The sequence below is a fragment of the Phycodurus eques genome, chromosome 11 (assembly GCF_024500275.1).
Source record: "Phycodurus eques isolate BA_2022a chromosome 11, UOR_Pequ_1.1, whole genome shotgun sequence".
Classification (NCBI taxonomy): domain Eukaryota; kingdom Metazoa; phylum Chordata; class Actinopteri; order Syngnathiformes; family Syngnathidae; genus Phycodurus; species Phycodurus eques.
In genome coordinates this window covers 11,837,271-11,852,838 of record NC_084535.1, presented here as the reverse complement: position 1 = coordinate 11,852,838, position 15,568 = coordinate 11,837,271, and the positions used below count along the sequence as shown (strand labels likewise).

Here is a 15,568-nt window from a genome sequence, read left to right as displayed (position 1 = left end):
TGTTAATAAAGAAGATAAAGTCACCCATACAGTAAAGGTCTAATATTAACTGGGGCAGACTTATTTTTACAATTGAATGCCAGTTATTAATGTTAAAATGGCATTTTATTTTTTTCCCGATATTGCATATACAGACAAAAACTTGAAAAATAAATAAATACATTTATATTAAAAAAACTATTAGATGGGCAATAAAAAGCTCAGATGAGAAGAAATCGTTTTAAAAGTCTGTAACCAGTGACAGATTCATAGTTTGTGAAATTTCATTCATGTGTGGATTCTCACACTACCTACATAGTGTGTCATTAAAAATACATGTTTAAGAAGTTGCAAGCACACACAAAACAAAGCCCATAAAAATCCCAACTCCCTTGGCAGAGATAATTACTGGGATACACATGCTCCCATCATGTGTATGCGGCAACTCTAAACGATGGTCCATCAATACCAACCCAGCACAATAAAGTAAATGTGTGCCAACACAGAAGGCGACTGCACTCGTGGAATTGGGCGGAGCGGAAAGAGGATTACAGCAGGGGGTTGGAGGGGGGGGGTGAGGGGAGAGGGGGCCAGTGGAAAACCTGCCAATACTGACAAATATTTCATCCTACAACACACACACAGTCACTGAGCCTGATGCCCAGGGGGAGGGGGGGGGTTCAAATATAGAAAGGCAAGAGAGTGAATGATAGAGGGAAAGAGGAACAAGAGAAAGCGGGGACAGCTGAGACATAGCAAGGCCTGGAAGGTGAAGGTGTCCTCAACATTTATGACCGTGATGCTAAGCAGAGATGACACCCCTCACACACACATATACAGATGTGGGTGTCACACACACTTCTCTTTTACCCTCCACTTTCCCGACCTGAGAGAGTCTCCTCCACCTTGACACCTGGACTAGCAGGAGCGCTGGTGTGAAAAGGAGTCACAGAAAGCCAAGACGACGAAAGAAGACGGTTGAGTGCACAAGCGTGGATGAATTGACTCCTCAGAGTGAGCAGAGACGTACAAGAACGAAATCAGACAGAAAGCTGAACAAGAACAGCAGATTTTTGTCACAAAACAAGAGCGGGATACTACTTTCTTTTAAATCTCGCTACAGTCCAGACTATCCATCATGGTCAGCTTTGTCCCAATTGGAAGTTCCACAGAAAGCATTGTCAACCCTTGTTAAATGGGACAGTTTTAACTTTTGGGAGATTTTGGGCAATATTTTCTATATTACCGTAATACAGACTGGGAAACCAATAGTGGTTTTTTTTGTCATTTTATTTTCTGCAGAGAGTAGGAGAGGCTGCATTGAGAAGATTGCAGGGTGCCGTAACTACAATTACAAGGTCCTCTGATTTGCAGAGTGCTTGTTGGGGCTCTGGTACACAACATGAGGAGACTCGTGCTCCTGACAGTTAAATTCTTTACAGTTACAGACAGTGCAGCATAAAGGAATAGCTGAGAAAACGGGTCAAAGACAAGACAGACATTGTCTGATCACTTTTTGTTCTGTATTACATGGAGATTTCCTAGTTGTGACACATATTCCTATAGTTACATAACAATTCTAGGTGGCCAAATATTAGCATTATTATTGTAACCATAGCATTACTAACCATATGACTGTTTTAGTCCCACGAGTTTAAAGGGGAGGTTTGGAATTTTACGTCCCAACATCGCTTTTTGTCAAAACTCTCAGTATGACCTTACAGTCGAACATGATTGAAATGATTAGTGAAAAATAAATCAGCCCTCTCTGACCTCACCTCCTTTCCTCTCATTGGATTTGCAAGAAACCAACATTCTTGAGAAAAAAAAAAGCAACCAATCACACACAGAAGGCCTGACTGACGAGGTGTCAATAATTTGTCATGCACCCGTTGGCACACTGATAGCGGGGTCACCCCTGTGGCTTTGTTACCAGATAGGCACCTTATTGGTAATGGAGTGTTACTATATCCATCCATCCATCCATTTTCTGATCCGCTTCTCCCCACTAGGGTCCCGGGCGTGCTGGAGCCTATCCCAGCTGTCATCGGGCAGGAGGCGGGGTACACCCTGAACTGGTTGCCAGCCAATCGCAGGGCACATACAAACAAACAACCATTCGCACACACAGTCATGCCTACGGGCAATTTAGAGTCTCGCTAAATGTTATTGGTTTGAAGTTTTCTTTTTTTGGCCACTGCTATATGTGCCCGCGAGTGCGCGACACGTGATTGACTCCTCGTCAGTCACACCATCTGTCTGTGATTGGTTGTTTTTCCCCAGGCATGAGGCCAGAGAGACCTCATTTCTTTGTGTACCTAATGAATGGTCCAGTGCTCTGTGTATAAAAAAGGCCAGTAAATTTGGCTATTTTTACATGGCTTCTCTGCACCTAAGATGAAGTCTGTAGTGTATGCCTCTCCGGGTATATGGAGATTTTATTCTTGGATTTTCCGCATCCTGTTACAGCCTATACACCAGATGGGCAAGAACAAAGAGAGGGAACAGCCAATAATGCTTGGCTTCGCTGTGCGTGTGTATGTGGTAGTGTATTTTTTCATTTTTTTTTTTTTTGTCAGCTCGGCAGTTACTCTTTTCCTTTGTGTTTCCCCATTCGCTTCATCATCCTTTGTAATGATCCAACATGATGAAATGGCAAAGAGTCCACAGTGTCACCCCGAAGAGTGATGATTAGCTGATCATCCATCTGTGTGGTGTGTCTGCTCCCGATATTCCCCACATCAACTCCTCACCACTGTGCTCCTCTCCGACCTCTTCCAGGACTGCGACGAGACAGAGGTGGACAAGAACAAGTGCTGCACCTTGTGCAACATGTTCTTCACCTCCGCCATCGTGGCTCAGTCCCACTACCAGGGCAAAACCCACGCCAAGAGAGTCCGTCTGGTGCTGGGTGAGACACCGAGCATCCCCGCAGCCTTGCCCATGCAGCCTACGAATGCAGGTATCCAACACCGTCCAACAGATCACAACAATATTAGGATAGCTTCTAACAACAAAGGGGAGCCACCTTTACAAAAAAGATGCCTTTTGGGCCTAGAACCATGTCGTCGTCGTCCCCCCGACCCCCCAACACACACACACATAAAACAGTTGCCAAATGTCTTAATGCCATAAAAGGTTTCTGACATTCTTTGGTCAAACTACACGAATGACAAAGAATTACAGCACCGTTAACTTCCACTTGACACACTATGGTTCAAATCATGCTGTTTTGTGGGGGGGGGGGGGGTCGGTTCTGTCACATAATAGCAGCCACGGCTTTTGAGACCTTGACGACCTGTGTGCAGCACATGAAACGAAGCGAGCAGCTACTCAGTATCGTAAACTTAGTGACTTCTTTGCTATATTTAGCAACTTTTCCAATCGCTTAGTGATATATATATATATATATATATATATATATATATATTTTTTTTTTTTTTAAAGCAATACGCGACAAATCTAGATACTTTTAATGGAGACGAGCAACAAAAAGGTATTAGGTGTGGAGTTTTCCAGCTACTCTTACCAATCTGTACGCTTGTAACTGTAAATCAAGAGTTCATTAAGAATATCTTTTCAAATTCCATGTAATTTTAACTTGTTTTTAATTCACATTAATTCCTTTGAGGATCACTCCAGTCCAAGAAGCACCTCTTTACAGACTGAGGAATACTATATTCTACTACTACCGTTTCAATATCAAATCTTGGTTTTTTCATGGAAACTCATTTGTATTTTCATTTGTCTGTATTTCAAGCTTCCGATGATGTATCTCATATGTAATTGTTTATAAAATGACAATTTTATTGAATTCCACTTGTGAATGCTGCTATGTGGCACCCATTTTCACTGAAGACCAAATGATGTTGTGGATTATATAATAAAGGCACATGCACACACTGCATACTGTATATTCTCGTGTATCGCTTCAGTGTAAACTATTTTCAATGAAAGCTGGTCTTTTTATAGAAATACTTAGTCAAACTTCAAGTCAAAACGTCTCATCTGGCTCAGAGGAAAAAGAAAGTCTGGAAACATGCCAGAGGCCCAAGTGAAAAAAAACTTGGAAGGGGAAGCTTAATAAAGACGAATTAATGTTTATTCAAACTCGTGATTTTTTTTAAATTAGGTTGTCATAACGCTGGTGAGGCATCTCCAGGGCGGCTTTACATAATGTGACTCTAATTGGATTTATTGTCACAATTCATAGAGCTATGAATTTGCACACACATGGAAAAGGATCATGATAATGGAGCCTCAGATTGACTTTTTTTTTTTTTTTTTCCCCAAGTTTGCCCTACTTTGGAGATGTGTCACTCGTGCAGTTTCCTCCGGTGTAAGGACCTGTCTGAGGAAAGCAAACAGTTGGAGTGGAGCAACAGAAGATGCTATCCTGGGAGAGCAGAGAGGCATTTCAGATGGGATTGAAGTCCAAAGTAGCCTTCACTCTGTGATGCACAACCAGTCAGACAAAACACTAGAACACACACGTACGCACCCAATTTAGCTGCGTTTCTGCCGAGCGGAACAGTTCAGTTCGTCATTGTATGGTTTGGAACAAACACTAACCAGGCTTGTGTCTCCACCATAGGGCGCTTATGTCGGACGGTAATAGCTTTGCCAGCGACATACAAGGAGCGCTGGTGTAGCGGAACTCAGGTAAAACCAAGTATCGTTCGGTACGCTTGCACGGGACAATACACCTATATGGGCCGTGTTTTTTTGGGGGGTTTTGCAATTCAAACCTTAAAGGAAATGAAAAAGTTAAAACGATCAAACATTACTACTGCCGGGCATTGTTGTCAGGATTCTAGTAAGTACTAGCGTGTCTTGAAAGGCAGTTGCAAACCAGCACGCAAAGCGGCGCCAGCGTTGCACGGACAAAATGAGAGAGGTAAGCGGCGGAACTTTTCCACTCATGGAAACAAAGATTATTTTGACACATTGTGTATTCAGCGATACATTTAAGGAGCTTCTGAAAGATCATACGGCCAGTCACAAGGAGTCAAGCCACCGATTACAAAATTTCTTCCAACTCTGCGTTTCTATGTTTTTCTGGGAGTGTACTGTCCCAAGTTACGCTGGATGGGCACATACCTGGACATCGGACAAGTTACAGTACATAAAACAAAACATGGCTTTGCAGTGGCTGGCTTCCCCTGAATTATGGGAGTGATCATTGTATTTTCTGTACCTCAAAGCTCTCTCTTAAATATGGCATACGAGCTGTTGGGATGTTTTGTGTGCAAAACCATGGAGACAACAAGCCGGGCTGCGGTCCTCCACACGATCCCTAATCAAGTGACCATCCCTTATGGATACAAACTGCTCACTACTTGAAGTCAACACAAAAGGAGAGTGGGGAAAAAAAAATATTTTGTTCTGATGTAGTTGCTTTGCTTAAAGATGTTATTAAAATGTCAATAATTGTGTAGTTTTGTAATTTTGACCAAAGGATGACTGGAATCTAGTGAACTAACATTAATAGCTACGCAGTAGACTATCAGTCCATATTTAACTCCAAGGAAGTCCTCGAGTTATGACATACTCGACCTACGACGTTTTGACTTTACGACGCCCGGGCCTCGTCCTCCATTTTGTCCCCAGCACCATAGTGTTTCTGCTTAGCTAGTGCTTATCTGTGTGTGTGTGCCGGGAGTATCTTTGCCTTTTTCGCCCTCCTTTTTTCACACTCTAAGCAGTAATGGTAAGTACAGCATCTTATTTTTTTTTATTTGAATGTATTTTAGTTTCTTTACACGAAGTGTTAACCTTTCCTGCTACGGTCGCCTGACGGTGGTCGGGAGACGCAGGCGAGACGCCTTCTCCAGTGCCGAGGTTGTTTCAAACATAGAAAACACCAAAAATGGGCTATTGGTAGTGCAGTGGTTCATATCGCTGACTGAACAATCAACCACTCAATGTCTCATTGTCTCAATGTCTCATTCACAATCACACTGCAGATGAGGTTGTAGTCCTGTGTTCACCAGATGGGATAGGTAGGTAATGATACCAAAATCGATAGATGGAACACAAAAGAATTGTAAACCATACAACTGATATGAAATGTACTGCTTAATATCAGAAAAGTAAGAAAGAGGATGGACACTTTCTGGGAATCTGACTGATATCCGCGGGGTCTTTTCCAGAATAAGTCAGACCACTATGGCGATCAGGCTCTTTAAAAACCAAAGACCGAAACCTTGGTGCTCTGATAGATTCCGACCTGACTTTCAACAGTCATATCAAATCAATTACTAAAACTGCCTTATACCATCTGAAGAACATATCCAGAGTGAAGGCTTGCATGTGTCAAGTAGACCAGGAGAAGGTCATCCATGCGTTTATCGCAAGTAGACTTAACGATTGTAATGGTCTTAGGACTGGACTCCCTAAAAAGACCATCAATACAGGTGCAGCTCATTCAGAATGCTGCAGCTCGTGTTCTGACCAGAACAAAGATGTCAGAGCATCCATCCATCCATCCATTTTCAGTACCGCTTTATCCTCAGAAGGGTCGCGGGCATGCTGGAGCCTATCCCAGCTATCTTTCGGGCGAGAGGCGTGGTACACCCTAAACTGGTCGCCAGCCCATCGCAGAGGTCAGAGCATATTACTCCAAGACCAAAGTTTTTACACTGCCTTCCAGTCAGCTTTAGAATAGATTTTAAAGTTCTGCTACTGGTCTAGAAATCACTAAACGGTTTTGGTCCTGAATACATGAATGAAATCCTAATGGAATATAAACCCAGTAGGGCTCTGAAATCGACAGACTCAGGTCAAATAGTGGAGCACAGAGTCCAAAGAAAACATGGTGAAGCAGCATTTAGCTTTTATGCTGCACACAAATGGAATAAGTTCCCAACAGAACTGACGTCAGCCCCAAGTGTGAATGTTTTTTAATCCAGGTTAAAAACACTTTCTTTCCCATGCTTTTTAGACCATTTCCACTTTTAAATGACATTTCTTGCACTGTACACTGATTTCATTGTATTTTGTTTCTCTTTGTTTTAAATGTTTATAAGCTCTTTTTTTTCTTTGTTTTTAAATGCTTTTAATCATGTAAACCCCATTGAGTTACCTTGTGTATGAAATGCTCTATATAAATAAATTTGCTTTGCTTTGCTTCGTTCATGCTTCCATCTCGGGAGATATGGACACGAAGACTGGATTTGCACAACATGATTCAAGTAACACAATTCTGATTATCTTATCCCATGTGGTCCACTTCTGACAGACATCATCGGATAGCCTGAGGTCCGAATCATACCAATCAAATATGAATTGGAAATTGGTCTATGAAGACAGATCGTCAGTGCGTACTGGACAACGTTGAATATGACAATCAATGATGTGTCAACCCAAACAACACACCTGTAGGAAATCCAACGTAGAACTAAAGTTTACAGGTGCATAGACAATGTAAAGAAAAAAAAAACATGGAATTGGATATCCTCATATCAGAGTCACATTTAGCCCAATGGTGGGTTATGATAAAGATCCGCTCGGATAAAGCCTGCCACTGCAACATTCAATATTTGTATTATTATCCATAAAGCTGCCTTGGATCCTTATTTTCCTGTTTTTTTGCCCTGTGTGCATGCAGGTTGTTACTTCTCCACAGTAAACACAGAGATATCATGGGATTGACAAGAAAATACAGTAACAGCGTCTTTATATCGATAAGTCTGAGAATGGGAATTAATAACCACAGTGTAAAGAGAAGCTTTTGAATTAGACCCGTTTTCTTCTTCGCAGTTCGCACATCTCACCCCCGTCGACAGCTCCTAAGCTCTCGCTCTCTCTCATGTGCCCCACTCCGTGAAAATCACTTACTTCTGCTCCAGTGTGCAGAGATCACAGTCATGAGAAAAGACAGGGTGGGAAAACCTAAGGAGGAGGTGTGTGTGTGTGGGGGGGGGGAGGGGGGGGGGGTGAATCCAAAAGTCTTTACTTTTTGCATTCGAGCACATGCTGTCTACTACAAAACTGTCACAGTGGCGCACAGATTTTAGGGTGATTTTTTTTTTTTTTTTTAAATCAGGAAAATTAAATAGCAGTAAAGGGGCACGGGGATTTATTTTTTAACTAAGATTTATGGTGCGCCAAAAAGAAGTGAAGGGAACATGAGTAGGTGAAGTTAGTGGAACGAACAGCCAAAGATCGGCTTTAGCACACTGGCAGTAAAATAGAAGAAACTCAAAAGGCACTCGGTGAAGCTCAGACCTCCGTCAAGGGGGAATGACTGTGGTGTGCATATCAACACAAAGCATTCCTGGCACAGAGCAGTTGAAAATAAATCATTCCCAACATTTGGAAGTTTTGAGGTTACAAACGGTGCGCAATTAACTAGTTTACTCAGTGGCCTAAGAATATGCAAAAGGAGGCATAGTCAGTTACTGTTTTCCATCTAATTTTTTTTTATATTTAGGGCCCAGAATCAGAATCATCTTTTTTTCCCGAGTATCTCAAAAACACACAAGGAATTTGTCTCCGGTAGTTGGAGCTGCTCTAGTACGACAAGAGACAGTCAATTGACAGAGAATACTTTTGACACATAAAAAACATAAAAACAGTCACTGAGCAATAAAAGGTTACCAGTAAGGTGGTAATGCCGGTAGATTTTTTTAAATAATTTTTTTAGACAATTGTGCAAAATGATGCTGAGTCCTCAATCAATTAGAGCAGTTTGAAATGACTAATAGAACAATACTCTGTTTCAGTGACCATTGTGCAAATGGCGCGGAGACTTCAAGAAATTTATGTAGTTTAAAGTGATTAGTAGTGCGATAATCTGGGACAATGTCAATTGTGCAAATGGTGCAGATACTTCTCAAGTGTTTATCATGCAAAGATTTACTATAATTATGACTATACTACTGCATTAGTGTAGGTCAGTGAAAGCATATGGTGCCGTCGTTACAAATTTGGGTTACATTGCCGCTGCAGGAACGGAACTGGAGGACACCCTGTATATGTGAATTTCTAACCACAACAAAAGCTTTAATAACCAGGGCTGAATCTTCTACATTCTCGTTGGACTTTAAACAGCACTCATAGGATTGACCAATTCTTAGATTAATGCGAAAGTCCAAGGAACTCATATCCCAGGATAATTATAGATTTACTACATTTGGAGCCATTTTTACAGTAGATCCTCTGTTCATAACACAGTGCCCTTTTTACAGTGGCAATGTAATGACTTTCTGCATTAGTCAGAATGTGCCATAGTCTATCACTCCCCTACGCTAACACAGTAGCAGTATTACAAATTTGGTGCACCTCTGTTGTGGGACAGGAATTCAGTGGTAAATCAAGGAGACACTGTACATAAAGAATAGTGTAGATGAAGTGTGTATAGAATTGTGTACAAATTCAGGTTACTTCGCCGGCGTAGGAACAGAACTCTGTCGTTAATGACGCGAAAATGTACAAAAAATTAATTTACCTTTTCATAGCGCCTCACCAAAATGAAATCATTCAGAATGTGTCCTTGCTACAAGCAGCTCGACAAAGTTACATGAAGTTGCTTGCTGGCTAGTGTAATACACGTATCCAGATTTGGGCAACGTTTACTGCACACTATCAATTCTAAACAGTCCCTGTGAAAGAGTTGTTATGACTCATATACGAGTGGTGTTTTTTGTTTGTGTGAACGCGTGGTATTGTTGCGCTGAAGTCATCGGCAACATAACTCTATGTACACTGTCACATTGTGCATGGCAGATCGCCACATTTGAACACGCCATCTGGCGTTCTAAGCGTTCAACACGCAATTTGGCTGTGGACCTAACACCCCCACCTTCTTGTGGTTGTCCAAATATACAAGTATCTGAACCTTACACACAGCCAAGCTCCATATTCTGGAGCTCGATTCACACACATGGAACTATGAAGTCACGCACGACATCTAAACACACACAAACAAGCACAGCCAAAGCCATGAGCCACAATGTCATTGCTGGTGACTATTAATGGACAATCACCATGGTAACTAATCAGTATCATGTCACGACCAGCGGGTCACCTGGGGGTCTAGCTTCATTCCCTCACTGAGGAGAGGAATGAAAGGAGCAGGATGATATAGGAAAGGAAGGTATAAGAATAAAAGATGAAGCAAAAAGGTTCCGAAGTACAAGTTCAAGAGTAGAACAGCAGTTTCTTGAAGGTTAGCCTCTGAAGGGCCAACGACCTTCTTGTGACCCTCATCTGTGTTTCACACATGTGGCTTACTACAATCGATTGCTCTTTGCCCTCAGTCTAAAACCCACATCTTTCAAACTAACCTGTGTGGGTTAATGTCTGAGAGAGATTGAGTGTGAGCTTGGCTGAGTGGATGTTTTGTCTTTCTGTATTCATGCAGTGGTTCCTTGAAACTACAGTATATCGGTTTGGCAGATAAAAACAGAACAACAGCAACTTCAAATTTGCCCAAAAATATCAATTGATCTGGCCTTTTTTTCCTGGGCTCCTGTTCTCTATAAACACAAAATATTTTTGTAAAATGACCCAACTCATAATTGTCAAGGTACCGATGGTCAAAAGTGTTCCCTTTCTCTCAGATTCACAATGGCTGTTTTTCACTCATAGGCAGCTGTCTGGTTTTCATGTTGGTTTCACCCAAAGGCAAAGCTCACATCTGAAAGTGAGTATAGATATTCAGCACTACCGTCTGAATAATAAAAATCCTTCTTCTTTTCACTTAATTCCGACTCATAATTGCCGTGGTAGGCCCTACCGAATGTTAAGTGTTCCTTTTGTTTTTACCTCTGTTGGAGTCAGTAGCCCATTTCACGCTGCCTGTGGAAGGCTTATGTATATATAAACGACGCTGACACGGAAGGGAATGAAATTGTCACTGTCTGACAAGTATTTTACACAGACGTCTAATTATCTGATTGCGGGACGCTGTGTCACTAACTGAAAATGCCCACAGTTACAGCAATATTCCGGTGCTATGTAAAAGGCACTTCTGTTATTACTCACACATGCCAGTTATTATGGATCGCTGCACTCAGTCAACCTGTGGTGAGATCACTAGGTACACGAGCCCTATAGATTTTGAATGATAGTGTCGCCGCACGTACTCCGTGTTCCTCCCACATTCCAAAAAAGCATTAGTTAGGTTCATTGAGGACTCTAAAATGTCCTTAGTTATGAATGTGAATGTCAGTGCTTGTTTGTCTATCTGTGCCCTGTGACTAGCTGGCATTCTGTCCAGGTTGTACCTCTCCTCATCCAAAGTGAACTGGGATAGGGCCCAGTTATCCTGGGGACAAAAAAAAAAAAAATGTAATGGATGATAGCAGAAAGAAGTTACTTAAGGCAGCTGGGCTTCAAGAGTTGTATGCAGGTTGCATGTTATGTTCAGCTATAATTGTGAAGTCTACATCTATTTAATACCTAATAAAAAATGTACTGTTAAGCTAGAGAGTCTATCGTCCATACCACTCAGAGACACTAAAACACAGTGCAGTTCGATGAATCTCTTTATGATAGCATCAGTAAAATTGTGGCGAGACAGAATTTTTTTTGAAGCGCCTGTGCTCATATTGAAGGATGTCAGCAAAATCCGAAATAACATTATGATATCATTACCCCCCCACCGCCCAGATTCCTCCCCTTCAACACCGCTGCCCTCAGACCCCACGGCGTGCCCCCCTCCTCCACCCACGTCGGTGGTCAGCGGCAACGGTGGCAGAGAAGCCGGCAAGTACTGCTGCCTGTGCGGCGCCTGGTTCAACAACCCGCTGATGGCTCAGCAGCACTACAAGGGCAAGAAGCACCGCAGGAACGCTGGCCGAGCACGCCTGGTGGAGCAGCTCGCGGGAAGCCTGGATGCCACGGAGAGCACAGGTCAGTCCTCGTAATCCCTCCTAAAAGACCCCCCACTGCCAATGAAAGTGAGAAGTGAAAGGCAGCAGGGGTGTCAGTGCTTTTTTTAAGGGAAACACGAGAAGGGGAGATCATTTTTAACATCTGCGGGAGGAAAGGTTCAAACATATTTCATTCTATGTTTGCTTTCACACCGATGCCACTGCAGTTGGACAGAATTAGTGCCCTAAGTGTGTAACTTTACAGTCACGCTCCTAGCATACTACGAAAGGTAGAGGGATTACCCTATGATAATTACTTTTAAATATCAACAGAGTTTCCAAATGCCTTCCAATTCTTTTCACACAGAAGGCTTTGGGGGGGGGTTATGATCAAGCCTGCTTTACAAATGTAGTGAGCAGGGTTTAAGGTTGGATGATTTGCATTTGAAGTTGAGGAAATGCAGTTGGAGCAGCTTTGGACTGACTCAAGGTCAGTAGCGTCAGTTTTCTCTGTGCATCAATTCTGGCTCCAGCTATCAAAACCCCTGGATTACTTTTGTCAGACTGGTCATCCATCATGCGAAGCAAATGTTTGTTCCCGCCTAATAAAGTCTGTTCACTGAAATATGGGCAAGTCTAAGTAGTCAATAAAATGTTGACCCTCAAATGTTCTAGCCGAATATTTGAGGGTCAAATCTGTATCATATGTATTTGCTTTAAAACAGACATATTTTGCCAAACCAACTTTTTCTAGTATTTGGGATGTAATGTCATCTCTATGGTGCCTCTGTAAATGTGAAATATGGTAAATAGACCATATATACACCCTCGGTTACTGGACGACCCGCTCTACCAACTGAGCCACAGCCGCCCCAAGTATGAATTAAAATCGTCCAGACATTTTTCTGCCAAGAGGGCAGAAATTTGTTCATTAAAATTTATCGAGCTTATCTACGTTACTAGTGAAGATCTCCTCCTTCCCTCTCTGCTTCAAGCCAGCGCTGTCAACATAAACACGCGTGTTCTCACAAGTGGGTCTTCGACACGGAGGCAACCAATAAGAGGAAAGGGGGCTTAGCCAAATATGGACAAAGTGGATAGCTGCCAGAGGGGCCTTCTCTGTTTTTTTAAATGAAATTGATACTTTTATTCTATACTAAGTCCATGTTAGAGAGTCACTCTGTGGGGGTCTAAATAGCCAAAATACGGGACCTTTAAGCAAGATGATGCTGCAATGTTCTTCAGTTTTTTGCTAGTCACAAACACAAATTTGGAAATTGCCACTTTATTCATGCAAATTCCAATGTATACCAAGTTTCAGAGTTGTTACTGTCAATGCGAATAAGCGATTGGGGATTTAGACGGTGAGTCCGAGCTCTAATGAGTACGATTTAGTCCAGATAGAATGCTCCTTTCTGCTTCCCCAGTGATGAAATATCTAACGTCATCCTGCTGAAGTAGGCAGCCCAACATGCTCGTGAGCACTCTATGACAAATCAACACGTACACACATACAGTAAGTACACACTCCAATGCTCTGTCCGTCGAAGCTGTGGCGTGAGCTGTGTGCTCCAGGTGCCATGACAAAAGCAATCATCTCAAGGAACCAATCATATTAAAAGCATGAGTCATGTTGCCGCCTACACTGGCTCAGAGGCTATAAGTTGTGTCATGTTAGATATCATCCTCCAGCCACTCGTTGTGACCCAGATCCAGCAATGTCCACTGCCTTTTTAGGCAAGATTTCAATCCCCATTTGCAGTGCAGCACACGTTTGGAAATGGTCAGGCTATCCTGCTTTTGTGTAATTTACACAGGCAGGTTTTCATTTACTTAAAGATGTTGCAGAATCTATTTGGTGCCTTCCCTTTTCCAGAGCGGGCGAGCCAGTCTGAGAATTTAACCCGGCGCTGATGTGATTCATTACATGTGCCATCAATCACACCTCTCCTCCGGTGTCTTTTAATCATGCCGCTATTGTCAGGAATTTGGTCCTCCCGTGTGACGTGTTTCCATTGGCACAGGATTCTCACATCCAATTGACTTTAGATGTCTCTACAGGTACAACGTGGTGGAAATGTTTGTGAAGGTTAATTAGTCTGCCAAGGAGGTACGGCTTATTGTTGCTATGTGTTGGGGTACGTTTACGTGATAGTAAATTAATCGAAATGAGACGTCTTGAAAATTGGTTCAAAAGTAGCCCTCTTCACACAGATCTGCAAAAAACAGTCAGTAGTTGGTGAAGGCTCATTTTAATGAAATATTATACATGCACAGCAACACATATGAATAAGCTACAGTGGTACTTTCGGTTAAGAGTGGGGCTGCAACTAACAATTATTTTAATAATCGATTAATCTGTCAGTTATTTTTTTGATCAATCAGATTTTTTAAATTGCCATCTCCTTATTAAAAAACAGGACATGATTTCAAATTAACAGTGCAGAAAATACACAAACATACATTGATTATGAATAAGTTGCTGTTTTGGTCTTTAACATGTCAGAAAAAAGGCAAAAACGATCATTGTTTTCCAAAGTCAAAGCTGATGTTTGCAAATGTCTTATTTTTATAAAACAGAAAGATAATCAAAAGCTGAGAATTTCTACTGTTGAGAGGCTGAATTTATGATGATTTGGACAATTTTAAGTTCAACAAGGTCTCTAAATGATTAATTGATAATCAAAATAGTTATCGATTAATTAAATAATATATGAGCTGTCGATCCATCGATTAATTGTTGCATCTCTATTTACAAGTTTGAGTTGTTCCGTGACCAATCTCGTAACTCAATTTTCTCATATCATATCAATTGTCCCCATTGAAACGATTCAAAATGCCATTAATCTGTTCCACACTGCAAAAAACATCATCTTTTGTCAAGGAAAATTTCACTGTATTGGATAAATACTGATAACATAATAAGAGTATGTAAAGAAATAAACTGGTTTTATGAAGCGCTATTAGTGTCACAGCAGCTGAAGTGTTGTGTGTGCCTTTAAGGGGTGTGGCCTAGTAAGTGACACCCAGAACATGGCCAGCGGTTAAGGCTTCTTTAAACTCGCACGGACGGCGACCGCACTGACGTCACTGCGGCTGTCCCGCGCATAGTTTACGCCTTTATACTCGAGCGCAACCCACGCATGCAGTTTTGAAAATGCACTGCAGTTCACCTCCAAGTCAGGGGTGTCGCTGCGGCTGGTATTGGCTAGGACACCACAGGGTGGCGTTTCCTCTGCATCTTTTGGGCCATTTCCGGTAGCCGTTTATACTTTACTTTCAGTAACAAGAAACAAAGCAACGACAATGGCGACCGCGACAGAACAAATGGACCTAGATGACCAGATGATATGTTTAATTATGCGGCAAAATTGATTGAGAAGGCGGCGGCGTAGATGGTATGTAGAACAAAGGGGGCACGCTGAGGACGTCATCACAGCATGTGACTAAAACGGACCAATCACAAGAGATGATCTCCGCGGCGTTCGACACGCAGCAACAATTTTTGCCGTGTGCGCGTAAAGCTATGCAGAGGGGCCGCGCGGGCCAATTCGTCAGTCAAGTGATGCAATGCGGGCGTTGTCGACCATGCGACCACGGAAGTATAAAGAGGCCTTTAGTCTGCGTATGAGCGTCTGGACGGGAGTTTTGGCCTACTGTAGCTGCGTAGCAAGTGTTATCATTTTGTATTTTTGTGTTTGACTGTATCATTCAATAAACCGCTGAAAGTGCAATGGCGACTGTCTCTAATAAGTTGGGGCCCTCGTAGG

The 15,568-nt window shown here is 42.2% G+C and overlaps 1 protein-coding gene across 1 annotated transcript in view; it reads left to right on the top strand.

Moving 5' to 3' along the window:
* zgc:171482 (zinc finger protein) overlaps nucleotides 1–15,568 on the top strand; it is a 77,318-nt gene that overhangs the window by 38,269 nt on the left and 23,481 nt on the right. The window contains exons 4-5 of the mRNA XM_061690936.1: nucleotides 2,761–2,941; nucleotides 11,596–11,838. Coding sequence (XP_061546920.1) covers nucleotides 2,761–2,941; nucleotides 11,596–11,838 — 424 coding nt within the window. The remainder of the gene's footprint in view (nucleotides 1–2,760; nucleotides 2,942–11,595; nucleotides 11,839–15,568) is intronic.